At 41.5% G+C, this 16,202-nt stretch overlaps 1 protein-coding gene and 1 long non-coding RNA gene across 4 annotated transcripts in view; one reads left to right on the top strand and one right to left on the bottom strand.

The window, feature by feature from the left end:
* Window positions 1–2,808, bottom strand: part of zeb2b (zinc finger E-box binding homeobox 2b) — a 64,245-nt gene extending 61,437 nt beyond the window's left edge. For 2 of the 3 annotated variants that reach the window (XM_084667907.1, XM_084667909.1), the window contains exons 1-2: window positions 2,672–2,808; window positions 1,072–1,215 (exon numbers count right to left, since the gene is read on the bottom strand). In XM_084667907.1, the coding sequence (XP_084524033.1) occupies window positions 1,072–1,144 (73 nt within the window). In that variant the 5' untranslated portion in view covers window positions 1,145–1,215; window positions 2,672–2,808. Of the gene's footprint in view, window positions 1–1,071; window positions 1,499–2,671 lie in introns of those variants that run through there. The other variant, XM_084667908.1, reaches the window with a different exon arrangement.
* Window positions 2,809–2,943: 135 nt separating this feature from the next.
* LOC146260859 (uncharacterized) overlaps window positions 2,944–16,202 on the top strand; it is a 28,867-nt gene continuing 15,608 nt past the window's right edge. Inside the window, exons 1-5 of the long non-coding RNA XR_014724751.1 lie at window positions 2,944–3,156; window positions 3,839–3,934; window positions 4,168–4,224; window positions 7,949–7,979; window positions 8,826–9,003. This is a non-coding gene — a long non-coding RNA (uncharacterized LOC146260859). The remainder of the gene's footprint in view (window positions 3,157–3,838; window positions 3,935–4,167; window positions 4,225–7,948; window positions 7,980–8,825; window positions 9,004–16,202) is intronic.

Raw genomic sequence — 16,202 nt, 5'->3', positions numbered from 1 at the left:
CATTGATTAGATCAATACACAGCCCTTAATAAAGGCAAAAAACAAGGCAATTAACTATGACGAGGGTAAGACACAACAGATGCGCATCTAATTGCACTATACGGTTTGTATTCCCGTGAATAAAAGTACACAACCGGACCAAAGACAGACATGACTGAAATGATCTACTTCCTTTAGCATGAGAAGTCTGCAGGCTACAGACTGAATTCAACTGACAAAATAATAGTCACAAATGTATATTAAAGTCGGGTCAAAGCGCTCATCAGTAGCATGTGCATAGGCTTTTGGACATGCCTTATAATCTGTCCGATAAACTCTGGAGATAACTAACCAGCCAATAGCTGGAGTAGCACACACTACGAGACCAGTCTACGCGCCGCAAAGTGTATTGCATGCACCCGTTTGCACAGTCACCAACGTAGTGGGACACTTTCAAAGCAGATCATTATTCTGCTTTCCACAGAATGAAAGAACACAAAATATGTGCATACGCTGACAAAACATTTTGTAATTGCCCAATATCGTACTTTTTTTTTGATTAATTAAAAGCAAATCTCTGAACAATTCTAGATTACGAGACAGATCCGAGTAACATACGCTTAAATGTAAAATACTTAAAAACACCTGCAAAAACATGTAGGCTATTTCTACAGTAGCCCACATAAATCCGCTCCTCATCATAACGGTTTTGAACCTATGGGAAATAAGCTGGCGCGACAGAACCGTTATCGAGAAACTTTCTGACATTCTTCCCATTCCAGCTCAGTCATTTTGTTGAGGCACAAACTACTCAGAACTTCTTACAAGTTCCGTTAAACATATCATAGTGATATAACGGAGTCGGCAATTAAGTATGTATTCTGATTTCACAGAGGTTGATCCGCCTGTGTACAATATGTTCACATTACGCATTCTATCCCAGTTAGAGCCCTTTATCTCCTATGAGACGGGAGGAGAAAGCGCATTTCGCGTTTCCTCAGTCTGTCCAGACCAACACACTGACCTATCGTCACAATATTAAAGCTTTTGAGTAAAACACATATTTAGTAATGACAATTTGTCTTTTCTTACCGTTTTTCCTTCTTGGGTTGGCTTGTTTTCGCCTCTTACACCTGGGGCCATCCGCCATGATCTCCTGCTTCATTGATAAGAGTGGATCAGATGGCAGCTCGCATGGACTCGACTCCTTGAATCAGCAGCACGCAGGCTCAATATCTAACAACCAAACACACAGCAACAATGTGGATACAGGGAAATCCTATTTGAAAATCAGACGCTAGATGAAACAAAAAAGGAACCTTGGACATTTGTGCTATATAGGCCTACAATATGTAAAGAAAATAAATGAAAAACTGAGCGATAAGCAAATGTATTCTTCTGATCTGAAAAGCAAATGACATGGGATGCAGCGTTAGTGAAAGGAACACAGACGACGGTAAAGAAGGCAGAGGAGGACACAGGGAATTACACCTTCAATATTAATCATAATAGCTTCCTGACTACTAGAAGGTTCTAATCAAGTGTTGCATATCAAATGTAAAACTATTTGTTTGTACTTTTTTTGCTGCTCACCATGTGATGTCCTGCCGTGATAAAAACATAACTATCCTATCCTTTTGGAAACTGTCATCCTCTACACTGTTTGAGGCGAGTTAACTTTAGCAGACTAAGCTCATTGAGAGTTTCTACATTTGTTACAGGCAAAATGAAATGGTTAGGTTAACAACGTGAAGCTTTTTCTCAAATGTCAAGTTTCACATTCAAATGCTATACAGCACTCGATCAGAGCGTCACGAGCATGTCTGTGTTTACCTTATTATGAGTTGCAAGGTATGACAATAGAAACAATAATGCCTAAATTAAGAAGCACTTTTTTCCCAAAGTAACCTACATATTAAGTCTTAGTCTAACTCTATGCAATTATATAAAGACTTGTGTGGGGTTACGTAATGCAGATTTACATCAATTAAAAATGCAAAATGTATCTAAATATTCCTAACCTAAAAGCCATTCGTTGCTCTTTTCCGTCATTGCATTGATATGAAAACAATAGTATAATTTAGAGTGGCTATAGCCTGCCCTTATTTCTGGAAAGAGGTGTAATGTTGCCTCCACTAATTATTAACAAATAAACACTAAACGCAAAAAACGACTAAAACATTAAAACTGTTTGTCAACAAAATACAATTAAATACATTACTATAGTCAAAAACAAATGTAGCCACATATTAGTAGTTTGAGAACATTATTTTGATAGATATTGTGTTAAGAAAGGCGGTTTAGTTAGATAACTCTTTTAGCACGCTATATTGGTTGCCAACTGAAACACGCTAACAACGAGTTGGTTAGAGAGGGAGGGAGAGAGAGAGGGAAAAAGAGAGAGAATGGTTGAGTACGAGGTAGAAATATCCCTAATTATTTTTCTTAACGACCTAACGGTTTGCGAACGACAATAAACGCTTCTTGTTTTGCTGTTAAAGAGGAGGCAAAGGCTAGTTACTCTTTACCACGGAGTAACGCGCACCTCATCCACCTGTGCAGGTAAGCAAAGTTTAAGGCATACGACATGGTGTGAGACACTCTATGGGTTGAGGTATTCAACATGATAAACTACCTACTGTCTTGTAAAATTTAGGTCATTAAACAGTGAAGGTAAAGAAAAATTACATACCTTATTTTATATTGTGCTATCTTGTCGGTAGGTTCAGTTGAATGCAATGAGAATGCAGCAGTAACAATTTGGAGAAATGTGGATCCTTGCAATGATAATAAGCCTTAGAAATAGTTGGAGGAAGGACCGTTATTCCTGCTGGGCAGGTTAGAACTGATCTCTTTCAGCCACTCCAGGAAACAAACCTGGGGACGGACTGACGTGTTACGCCTCTTCTAATGACATTTTTTCTTTTTCTTTTCTACAACACAGAGGAGAAACCCTGAAACACACGCCACCTATCTTCACGGGAGGGGATAATTGAGGAGCACCAAACGTGAGCATCTTCTGGGAAACGTTCTAAGTTTTTTTTCTTCTTTATCTCTGTCCTCTCTCCCTCTCTCTTTGATCTGAGTGAAATGAACTATGTCGGACTACCGTGCAGCCGAAGAGAGAATGATATTTGAAGAAAGTTGGAAGGCTTAACCACAATCATCACCACAACTGTAAGGATTTTATTTTTTTATTTTATTTTTATACCGAAATAACAAGCGGTCTTAATTTACCGACCCACAGATCCCTATACCAAGGGAGAGGGGAAACTCATTGTTTTGTAAAGTCTTAATTTATATTATGCAACATTTTAAAGATGTCTAATATAGTGATGTATAAAGACTTGTGTTTTATATGCTTTTCTCTCATCACCGGTCGTGCGCCCCCCTTCAATATCATAATAACTAGCATTAGAGGGGCGTACTCCCCCTTACTGTTGCAAGTGTTCGGTGTCCCTCACTGAGTTCGATAAGGGAAGTGAGATTAGTCTATGTTACTCTTGGTATCGTACACCTTTACTGTTCAGTGAAAGGTGAGCAAGGTAGCCTTTTAGTCCACTTGTGAAAGTCAGGTGGAAGACAAGCGGTCTTCTTAAGGATCGAAATGCGCGTATTCCAAAAATGACAAGTTTAATATGTAGCCTACACTGTCAGTCCCTGTACGTGTATCGATGTTAATAGATTTATGTTTCTCTTGTTATGACATGACTTGGTTATTGATCCAGTTAATATTTGCAATACAACCTATTCACAGTGTTTCAAGATATGCTCGTGTCTCTGGGTGTAGTGGCTCCACCTTTAAGAAGCTGTGATTGCTTATGTAAATAAAGTATTATTTCTGTCTTATCTTACGCAGTTATCAACAGTACGAATAATTAAATCATCAATCTAGGGGCTGGACCGTTTGATGCCTTTGTCCAAGGCCAATCAGATTCCGCTGAACTCGGAAACAGTGAGTGTCCACATCTGGCATTTTAAAGGTTCCAAAACTGTTAGTTTATCCGGTATGTTTTAGAAATTTGTTGTTATCATTATTAAAAAGTATTACTGTTTTTTTTATTTTTATCAGACAGGTATACTTCACTATTATCGTTACTGTTTTTATATCAGTGCATCACAGAGTGATATCTAACCTGTCATATTCCTATGATGTAGAGATTGGAGTTCCTCTTTTATTTTAAACAGCTGTGCAGTTGCAGGTAATGAATCTGCATCTGTCAGGTGCGCAATTTGATGCATTTGGTAAGTAGACTTATTTTTAAAATACCTTAGTTTCTGTAGCACTTGATTCAACTGTATTGTTTGTTGACAAGAATTCAGAGAATGATGCATTGGTTGTCACGGTTCCGGCTGCAGTATGTTGAATATGCAAATTGCTTTACAACCTACTAATTATTTATTAAATGTTGGAAAACCGCGTATAAGGTTTGACTTCCCAAATTGCCCCCTCCTCCTCAACCGTCATCCCTCCCACCTCTTCTTCACCCCAACCCCCTCAAGTGACATCCCTCGCTTTCCGCTTGAATATTTTATACATACATATATAGCGTGAAAAGGGATTACAGTTTTTAGCCGACCTATAGGGGGACCTTGAGGTTAATTAATCTGTTAATTCAATTGAGAAAAAACAACAACATGGTCATAGTTCTTTTTGGGATAGTATTCTATAAATGTGTCATTTAAAGACAATTTATGCGGTGGCAAACATCTCTCTGTGTTCCTGTGAAAAATGACTTGAGCATTGACAGGTCGGATGATATTTAAGAGGGTGTGACCTAAAAGTAGTATTTTGATGCTGAATAAAACTGTACAGCAATGTTAATATGTATTTTCCATTGTATGTGCCAGTATTGTGATATAATAATAGGAAGAAAGAAAATATATTCTTATACAAGACAAAATATTATTGGAAATATGTCATATTTCATATTAACATGCAACAGTTATTATGTTGTTGACGGTAAAAATTACAAAGGAGAACTTCATGAATAAAATACTGTTTGCAAAAGGTCATCCTTGCGTTGAACAATTACTGACCCGAATCAGGCCTGTTTAAGGGTTAGAAATTAGCAAACAAATGCATGCAATAGTCCCGTGGCCAGACAAATATCACGTTTCAGAACGTCTCCATGTGACTGGGAAACTTCGAACATGAGCTTGGTCCCTGGAAATCTTACATCTGCACTACAACTTAAAATGCACAGGTGGTGGGAACCAGTCCACTGGAATCCTCAAACTAAATAAGAGAGCCGGGGGAGAGGACCAAGTCACTTCCTGTCATGAGAACATCCCAGAACTGCTTTTGTTCAGGCCACATTGTACTGCAGAGGTCTCTGGATTTATTTTGACCCCTAACACAAGACTTTGACAGTGTGTTGTGTTTTAGATGCAGCAACAAACCCATCATTTTAAATGACAGTTCAAATCATAGAACACGATAGATGCTTACTGCAGTCATATGTATTGTGCACTGACATGTAGCCTGTTCAGCTTTTAGTAAAAGTGTGAAACAAACACAGATTCTGAGATCACATCTTTTCATGATAGTTTGTTTGTATCTTTTCTCATACCAGAACAGATCAGTCTGTCCATCTCTCAGTGGGACTTTCTTTGTGACAGTGATATTCCCATGAAACAGATACAGATCCCTTCACATACACTCCCATTCTGCACACAGAGTAAGGAACTTGAGAGATCAACAGACAATTAAAGAACAGAGGCGACGGAAAGTGTGTGATCTCAAGAACTCTCGAACATGTAAAATGAATCTAGTTTACATTTGCTGTGAGCCTTACAGGCGAAGAACACTCATTTGCCAGTGCATTTCTTCAGATGTTTCTCAGTATGTACGAAAACTGAGGAGAGAGAGGACACATAACTGCACTGAAACTGATTTCTGAGCAACAAATGCTTACATCAAAAAGTTATTGATTTTTTTAGTTGCTCTTGTTGGATTTCAACAGGCTGAGGCTCTGCAAATTATCACTTATTTATTTGAGTCCCTCAAATAAGAGACATATTATATGCTCTGCATTTGATATTTATTTATTTATTTTTGCTGTGGAAAGAGGTCAGGTCCCTGGTGGCCTGAAAGTAACAGATTGGGCCAGGCGATCTGGCACTCAGAAAAACCAGCAGTTTTTCTCCATAGAGTTCTGGAAGCATACCATGTATACAACAGAATAAACAATATATTCATATTTAATATTTCACAACATATTTCTCACTGTCAGATGCCTTTCACAAAGGTAAGATCCATTTTTTTTTTTTTTACTTTCACCCTCAAAAGATGACTTACAGTAGTCTGAAATTAATAATTGATGGTGGCTATGATGAATTATTAATCAAACATTTGAATAATTGTTGTATCTCTAATTTCTACACACATTTGCATATCAGTCTTGTAATGTCTGCTTCCACATATGATGTTATGTTCTCAGAGGACACAAAAAATATAATGAATAACTTACAGTCCACCCTCAAACAGTCTCTCTCTCTTTCTCTCTCTCTCTCTCTCTCTCTCTCTCTCTCTCTCTCTCTCTCTCTCTCTCTCTCTCTGTCTCTCTCTCTCTCCAATTTCCATAATATAAGCTCAATTACAGTAACCTGGTTCTGGTCAGGGTAGTATGTCATAAAGAAAACTCCAATGAACTAAATTTGATGAGTCTGTAATAACACAGCAGAAAATGACATGCAATTTCCCTCAGCCACCGGACACTGTTTATTTAATGGAAATGTGGCATCACTGTTATCAGGTTTGATATCTAACAGCTACCAGCAGAGCTTTATTCAAAGAATTCATTGAGAGGTGGGTCACTTTGACAGATAACATTACCATTGTGTAAGGGAACCAGAATAGAGCACCATCCTGTAGCTCTCCACCACTAGTTGCTTGCTGGAATAAATGTCAGTGTATTTGTGTATTCACCATATCAAAAACATACACGTCTACAAGGTGAGCCTGATGTCACATAACAGTGGATGAACAGTCCTCTTTTGTAAATTGGATAAGACATCACAACTATTCAGGGGTTAGGTTAGTCAGTGTGATATGTGGCCATACACATAAGAACAAATGACCATTGTGATAATTTCCACTCAATATTTTCCTGCAAAGAACTGCCCTTTCATCCTCACCTCTCGTCCCAGTCTTTTTGGCAGTGCCCTAAACAGATTGAAGGGAGTTGATTCATCTTTGATCCCTGTGCTTGTTGTCAAAGCGCCTGGGATTGAAGAGACTGTTGGCCACAATTGACTGCGACAATTAGGAGATGATCAGAGCCCTAGAGTGGAGCACTTAAAGGGTAATTTACATGTCAGTTTGTGGAATAAAAAAAAGAAGAAAAAAAAAAAAGATATTCAGCTCAGATTTTTTTTATTTCTCTATTCCTTGTAAACTGTAATTTGTCCTCTACTAAGAAAAACCTGGCAGAGGAGCTAGGATGCCCATTACCATTTGAAAAGAAGCAATCATGGGGCCACTGCTGAGCCTATTGTCCAGTGAAAATGCTGATTTGCAGGCAGAGAGTAAAGAGAAACCTTCTGTGGAGGTAACTCCCCTACTCATAGTGGCTTCTCATGGTCCAAGTTTCTATTTTACACCTTCAGCCCCCACACTGCCTGTCAGTGTGGAGTTGTTTTATGACCAGGGAAGGCGTTGGACTCTGGGCAACCTCCTCTCCAGTGAAAGAGAGGACGGGAGGTGGTTTAAGCTAACAGCAGGTTGATAGGATAATACCAGTCATCTGTTGCCCTGTATCATTTCTATTGTACCACCCATTTAATATACCCCCCCCCCACCTTTTCCCCACCACCCTTTTGTTGCCCTATTTTATTTATCTTGCCTTTTCAACTGTGTATATGTCTGTGTGTGTGTATGTGTAAACTTAGTGGGACAATAAACACAGAGTGAAGTGTAAAGTACTGGTGCATTCAGCCCCTGTCCATGTTACTTTGTGTACTACAGATTCCAGCCACAACCACAACCATTCCTTTGGGTATGTAAACATAACATCTCTCACAAACTGTTTGTCCCAAGGTGACATAACAAAAGTATTTGACTGAATTGATTCTAGCAAGCACACTTACAGTAAACCCATTTTGTTTCTTTCAGTAACCTATAATTTTCTAATATTCCAGTTCCACATGGGTCCCTACATCAAGGCAAACTGTTTTGGGTTAACAGGAAAACATAATAAAAAAAATGTCCAAATGCAATGTGTGGAATTCAATAAGGTTTTCCATGGTATAAAACTGGGTGTAATGTAAAGAGGCTCAGACAAAGATAGATGTCAGACAGGTCTTTTCCACATGAACCCTTCATCCCTTCATCCAGGGCCTCCTACTGTACCAGATTTTGTTTTCAGCATACAGTAAACATATCCCTGATCTAAATCCCTGTAATGCCCTTGTAAGTGGAAAAGAGTGGAAGGAGTATTAGACAGAATCTACTAATCCCAGAAAAATCTGATTGATTAATTGCATGCTCTGAAAATAAAACCAGGAGGAATTAGGATTTGGGCAGGTGGAGTGGAGCTTATAATAACACTACAAATGGGCTCCAATGGGCTCCAATGCCAACTGTCTGTTCAAGGTCCTTCCTCTGTATTTCTGAATAGTAGACATACATATATACATATATATATATATATATATATATATATATATATATATATATATATATATATATATATATATATATATATGTATATATATTCTGAAAAAAAAAATCAAAATGACATTTTAAGCAGTTCATAATAATACTCAATTATGCACACTGCCCCCCCACGCACACACTCTTTATCCTTTACCTGTCTTTTATGTCGTCTTTTCCTCCGCTGCAGCGATGTCAAACAGAGAGCGGAGCAACTCAACAGGGGAAATGAAAGCAGACATTAAGGACACACAGAGAGATGAGAGGGGGAGAGCACGATGTGTCTTCCTGAGCCTGGTTCAGTGGGAGAGAGGCGCTGGTAAATCTGGATCAAAACCCAAGCACAACAGGAGGCCTGCGTCTCCCAGGTAATGGCTAAATGACGAGCACATGGGCTGTCACCATATCGATTCAAGCTTTTCCTTCTAGCCAGTCACAATTAACTCTGACTTTATCGTCCCTTTCAACGTGAACGAATGACAAACTGAATCAAAATATCTGGGTGAGGTCTGAAACTGAAAATCTTCTTGTGTTTATGCCTGAACCTGCAGCTACATACCAAATACACGTGTACCTCTCTTACATGGTTTAGTGCAAATGCATATCCATAAAATGCAGTTCATAGGCTGTCTAAAAGGATGCTTATTTTTAGAACAAACATTTCTGGGCCACACAACAACGACAAAAATACATGTGCTGTTCAACCATCTGCTTTACGTTGCATTTTTTTTTTTACTTACGGCTTTGCCACCCCTATATGGGTTGGATATGTTCTGAGCTGGGATTGTGCTTGTGGGTTTGTGACTGGAGGCTTTTAGAGTTGAATCTGACCTGGCCTTGGCCAAAGGACAACAATAACAATGTTGAGTCTGTGAGGCCAAGTTCAGAGAGCCTCTCCTCTTCAGCATTACTGTGCAGCCTCATTGTATCCAGAATAAAACTCAATGTTAAAAAGGGAACAAGCAATGCTTGAGTCTGTGCACCCCTATCCTGTCTGTCTCTCCCTCTTTCTTTCCCTCAAGCTCTTTCTTTTTCTCATTCTCTAGCATTTGCTTAGCTTTATGCTAACAAATAGGTGTTTGTGCCCCTAACGGTGTCACAGTAAATTTGGGTTTGAACTCCTGCCAGCAATGGCATGGTCCATGGATCTTAGGGCTTATTGTTTTCCCTGCTGCTTGTTTTTTAGGTGGAATGCTTTGGGACAGACATGTTTTTAAACAGGCTAAATACTTCTGAATAATCAATCTGAATAGCCCCTTCTCTAAACCAGCTAACATTGAAACTATTTGGTGAGCCATTGTGTCATTTAAAGAAGCATACAACATCAGAGCAACACTACAGATCTAGGATAAACTAGCTGAATAGAAACTTTTAGTAAACAGTATTTAAACATTTTGGCAAATATAAACAGGGTCTAGATTAAACTGAATTGGTCAATCACATTGACGGTGATCTTTATCATCTTTATAAACATATCAAATGTTTATAAAATAAAATACAAATAATCAACAGTTAACTTTAAATCTACACCAATTCCAGAGTAGCTGTAGTCTTGTAGCAGGGCTTGTTCCACGGCCACAGTCTACTTATTTGGCTTTTCTGGCCCCTCATTACAGAATTGTTTATCAATAGGTGCACCAAGTGTCAGTAGTTTTTCTCATCAAACAAGGTCTGACAAAGAGCTGTGGTGCATGGGAAAGAGGCAGCTAGGTGAAACTAATGCCATAGATGTTTGATTCATCAGGGGCTTATTGTTAACAGGGACGTCTGATTGTAAAGGCTCAGTCAAGCAAAAGAGTGCAGAGTAATCAGTCGGATTTATAGTTTGCAGGGTTCAGAAAAATCAACCCGAACCTTTGGGTCTGGCAAAAGTGGGCCTGAACCTCCAACCCCCCCCCCCCACTCACACCTCCCAACCAAACCCCCTTGTTCACATTGATACCCCCCCACATCCCACCCTCTCCCTAACACACACACACACACACACACACACTCCAATGCGGCAGACCTAACCTGAACCTGCCAAATAAGGTCATAGCAGGAGGGGTTCCTGTCAGGTGACCTTAGATATTGGGATTACAGCTGTATGGCCTTGTGTATCATACCTTCTGACTTAGAATAACAAAGGATAGCTTTCTGCTCAGCTGTTATTTTCCTGTTTCTCATAGTCGACTACATTTATACAGTCCTCATGTCTAAAGATGAGAGGCCATTGTAAATAGCTGCTGTGTGTGTGTTGAAGAGAGAGTGAGACAGAAAGAGGAAGTCAATGAACCTGACAAAGGGATGACAACACATGTGCTGCGGTGAATTCATAAAAAAAATACAAAATACAAATCTGACTTTGAGTTGTGCTACTCCTGCACCCAACCCCCCAAAACCGTCATTTCTGCCCCATCCTGACATCCCCCTCTGCTGCCCTGTCCCCTCCCCTCCTTAGTCTCTACCTTGCAAATTAGAGACAGCCTTATTGAGAGCCAGATGTAGGGCTCCTAGCGAATGAACGGTAAGCTGTTGTACTTTAAGCCTAATGGGAAGTTTTATATGCAAGGGCCTTGAACTGATTAGTATAATTCCTGCTTTAATACAGCTGTCCCTCCAGATTAAGGTAAACCAAATGTTGCAATCAGAGATTAGTGTACCTTGCTGGTTATTAACATCCCTGGTTGTTCGAGCAAGCACGTCAGAGCCCAAAGCTGTGCATTTTCTATTTGCAGCTCAAAAAAGTGCTGAAACTTGAACTTCTGCACCTGTTGGGGGCTGGTCTGTGCTACCGGGTGGGATGTGTGTGTGTACAGGGAGACAGTGTCTTTACAGGGGAGACAGTGTCTTTACAGGGGAGACTGTGTAGAGAGGCTGTGTCTGTACCTGGGCACCTGTTCTGACATGTCAGTCTGGGGAGCTGAGCCAAGCCTGCCAGGTGCCCTAATGCCTCTACATCCTGACTGGACACCAGCCCCACTCGTGCTCACACACTTGGCCTGTTGTGTCAAACGGTATTTCCTCCACGGTATTTCCGCTACAAACGAAACAAACAACACGTCTCCGAGTTTCTCTCTCCCACGAGCATCCATTCCTCACGGAATTCATCCTTCCAATACGTTACCAAATAGCATAGAAAGAGGACCTTGTGTTATTGTTTGTCTGAACATGTGCCATTGTGTGTTTGCGTCTCCTGGTTGGATCTGTTTATGGTAACATAATTGGAAATTTGCAGTTCAGTGAAAATGCCTCAGCGGAGCTTTCATAACTCCCTGAGAGGATCTCCAAAGGTGGTAACACCACTCAATTCTGCTTCTTTGACATTTGTTAATATGGTTCAGTTGCTAATCCACTATTATAATGCCCGTACATCAAGGTCAGTTCCATGCCAGAAGAGAAATCATTATGGATGCTGACCCACACAAAAAAATTATGATTACCAACACAATGGTGCACACTGAGTTAGCATGAAAGGGAATGTTACACTATTAAAGGAGATGAAATAGCATGTTTAAACATTCGGAACGCATCAAGTTCACCTAGCTTTGGAGGCGTGCTTGCTAATAGGTGAGAGGTTAATAACACTTGACTCTGGGCTCACTGCAACTGTCTGGACAGCTTTAATGTCGTGCACAGACCTCAACAGTAAATCCCATTAACCTGGCAAAGACCATTTAAACACTCGGACTGAAAACCTATTAGGTGAAACTCCACTAACTAGCCCTAACCACTCAGCTGAAGTGATCCTTGAATTACTGTGTCATCTGTTGTGTTAGGTTTACGCTGGCTGTAGAAAAAGAAAGGTGAAGAGATTTAATTGTCACAGAATAGCATAACAACTTAGGCTGGACAAAGACAATGTTGTTACCTTGTGGTCCTATTAGGCCATCATGGAAACCTAAGTCCAACACAAAGAACAAAGAGCTAAAAATGCATCTCATGTATTATGCTTTTATTGACAGCCTATGCAGGAGGCAAGCCCGTGAGTTCAGACTTAAGTCTAAAGCTCAACATTTGCACCACTGCACCGCTGTTGATTGTATTAAGGTTAGAGGCTGGAGGTAAGCGGGGATGTCATGCATGATGCACTTTTGCGATGTTCACACACATCCGATTCAATCTGTTTGACAGAAAACAACGAGCACAGCTAAAGGTAGGCCAACGCCGATGTTCCTTTCCTCTCAGCCATGTTGTATATAACAAGCACTATTCTGACTCACTCAACTGAGAGGTTACCTCCCATTGAAGACGTCTCTTGGCTAGTTTTATTATGGTCTGAGGGTAAACTCTGAGCTCTTTTGACCCATTCAGGGATCACTGAATTCAACATCCAATCAATAGGAGAAATATTAGACCCTCTTTGCTAAAGGTAGATTGCAAAACCTGGCTAAGTCCTGTTCATGTGCTCCCTCTAAAAATGGTTTATAATTAGGAGACATATTTTAGGTTGATAAATCCAAATACAATTTGACTAGCTAAAGAACAAAAACATATCTACCTGAAGTTTTAATTTCTGTGATGGCACCAGACCATACAGAAACATACAAGAGAACAAACAATACAAAAAACGTGCCTGATTCAAACCTACACAACATCATCAAAAAAGAGGACATGCAACGCTATAAGCTCTTGACAGCTCGACAGCTCAGATGGGCGACTGCCAAGCCATGGCTAAATATACACTGGGGTCAGTCTTTGGCAGTTCTTCTCTATTGTCAGTCCTGCTTCAGGTTTTCTGATAAAAGAGAGCTGCTTGCTGAAAGTCAAGTGACAGTTGGGACAGGAGAGAGGGCATGGGCAGGGCCTGTACGTGCTGGAGCCCCTGCAACTGTGTGCGGGGGGGACGTGTGTACAGGGACCCCATGGTCCTGACCTGCCGGAGGGTGATAGGCACAGGCGAGGGGGGGGGGGGGGTAGGACTTGTCACGGGGGTGGTCCCCAGGCGCAGGGCCAGAGTGACGGTGGTTGTCCTGCTCCTTCCTGTCGGGATCCGGCTGCGCGGAGCATTGATGAACTCAGCACAATGTCGAATGGGGAGTGTTTTGGCAGCTGAGACAGTGGGGCTAAAGCTGCAGGTCAGAGATAACACCCTCGCAGATCTCCGTGCGCCTACTAGTGAGTGGCCATCCCATCAGGGCGAGAGAGAGAGATGGAGAGAGAGAGATAGAGACAGAGAGAACGAGAGAGAACGAGGACGAGGGAAATAACTCCCGTTAAGCAAGCTTACATCAGGAACCTTTTCTCTTGACTTGGTTGTGGTTGTTGTTAGCCAAATGCAGGCCGACACACGGGGGTCCTCTGCCTCCTGCGCCAGCCCCAAAGCGCCCCACCTCGCCACGCTTCAGCAGAGCGTCACCTCACATCTGAAGCCATCATCAGGAAGCAGGTCCTAATCTTGGGGAGGAAATGATAAGCTGATGGTTGAACTTTTTTTTTTTTGGGGGGGGGGGGGGGGGGGCGGGGCTAGGGGAGGGGGGGGGGGGTCCAAGAGGATGTGACTGGCTGGTAAAGGCATGCAAACTCTGTCATTCCCGTCAAGATTCCACTTCTGGCCTTTCCTTTTGCCGAGACCGTCACACGATGAACCCCGCAGGTCGAACGCCTGGGAGAATAACAAACTGCTAATCTTGTCTCTCACATAGGAAGGAAGCAGCTACAAGGTATAACAATAAAACACAGTCATTCTATCAATTATGCATGTGCATGCAAATACCAGACAACAATTTCAACAACTCTCATGTCTCTCAACCTCATGTCTATGTTTTGCATTCAACTCTGTGAATAGTTAAATATACATGTCAAGTATTGGGAACATGACAGGCAAAAAAAGGGGGAAAAAAAAGACTTTGGGCTTCAAGCTTGTGTATATGAGGTAACTAGTCAATATTATCACAAAACATGGTGTATTGCTTTGTTATTAGGAAATCCAATACAGTGTATTTATCGCATAAAAACATGACAAATGTTCCACCGGTGTAATCTCAATAACATCATGTTGCATGTTGACGGCTCATCTGGGAGCGAGCGGTGGATTTGGGTTGCCTTTACAACAACACAGGCCTCCGTACCTACGCTTCGACACAAGAAAAGGGAGGAGGGCTTGATCTCCCCTTTGGAAAGAGGGGGCGTCCTGCCAGTTGCAAAAATGAATTAAATCAGAGGGATTAACAGTACCTGTAAAGACCTGTCAGGTAGATTTACAAGGCCTGCTGATAAGGGAACAGGAGGGATAAACGCTGCCTGGCATCCCGTCGTTGCCAGGCAGTCAAAGGGAGAAAAAAAAGGTTCTCCTTTTCCTCCAGCCTCCACCTTTAATATCTGTCTTGGCTCAGGCTCTGTTGATGAAGACTTCCTGTTTGTATAGACTCACTCTCAGGGTGATGAATTCACTCCAAAGCTGCTCTGGTGTGTGGGTGCGTGTGTGTGTGTGTGTGTGTGTGTGCGTGTGTGTGTGCGTGCGTGTGTGTGTGCAAAGGGGAAGGAGGGGAGGGTGGAGGCAACAGCTGCTAGAATCCAGGGGAAAAAGGAACAAATTCCAGCCAGAGAACACTGAGTGAACAGCTCTCCAGCACGGCCCCAGAGCTGTCCCTTAGGAGCCCAGGCCCCGGCCAAGCCAAGGAGGCCGCAGCCGAGGAATCCTTCACTGTATTGTTACGCAGCATCACTGTAGGAGACTTCCAGTGGCCTTCCCAGAGCTACAAGTGAACGTGTGTGAACAATTCAGCCTGAAAACAACTCACACAGACTAGGAATTTACAATGGTAATAGTTACACGAGCAAAAGACACTAGGCAACAATGACCAGGGTGAGTTGCCATGGACTAGCACCACAGATGACAAAGGTTAATTGTTGGAGAACGTGCTTCTCACTGAGGTCATAGGGAAGTCAGAAAATTGTGTAAAATAGACTTGCCCTGTCCAACCCCCAGTTGCAGACATTGTATTACTGAGCTGACAGGGAAGGCAGCAAAATGACAGAGGATGAAGTTACGATGCAGAAGCGCTTCCTTTAAGAAGTGGGCAGTAGGTGGGTCTGTTTGTGCTCAACTCTGATTTGGAGTGATGGGCAGGTCATGTTTATGTTAACCTTGCTGTCATGACTTAAAAAGGTCCACGTTATCTCAGGGCATATTTATGTATTAAGTAATGTAGTGCACATGCTAAGCTGAGACTCCTGTAGATCTCTGGCTAGTGGGTACATTGACAAATGTAATTGTTTTTGCTGGCGTAGCCAAGGAAACTATGACCATTCCACATATATAATTTAAGTTTCTGGAGACTTTGTCAGTGGTGTGTCTGGGTTCAAAGGGTGTTTTGATTCTTTTAGTATCATACTCACCTCACCTAGATGGCCCAGGCTAAGGTTGATGAGACCACAGTTTATGTTCAAGTAGCCCTGCGCTAGATCCCAATGAGTTACATACTCACTATAAAGGTTTACATTTTCAGTTTCCGAGCACAGTTTGGAAGATGGAATTTAGACTGGTGGTTCTCACGCAACTTTCATTGAAGGAGACACAAAAAAACAGCTATTTGTGAGCTATGCAGCTGTGTCTCCTGGGGTGAAAAGGAAAGTTCAAGTCAGT

Source organism: Hypomesus nipponensis, chromosome 12 (assembly GCF_054491055.1).
Source record: "Hypomesus nipponensis isolate SF chromosome 12, ASM5449105v1, whole genome shotgun sequence".
NCBI classification, from domain to species: Eukaryota; Metazoa; Chordata; class Actinopteri; order Osmeriformes; family Osmeridae; genus Hypomesus; species Hypomesus nipponensis.
The sequence above is the reverse complement of the archived record's forward strand: the minus strand, read 5'-3'. Positions and strand labels throughout refer to the sequence as shown.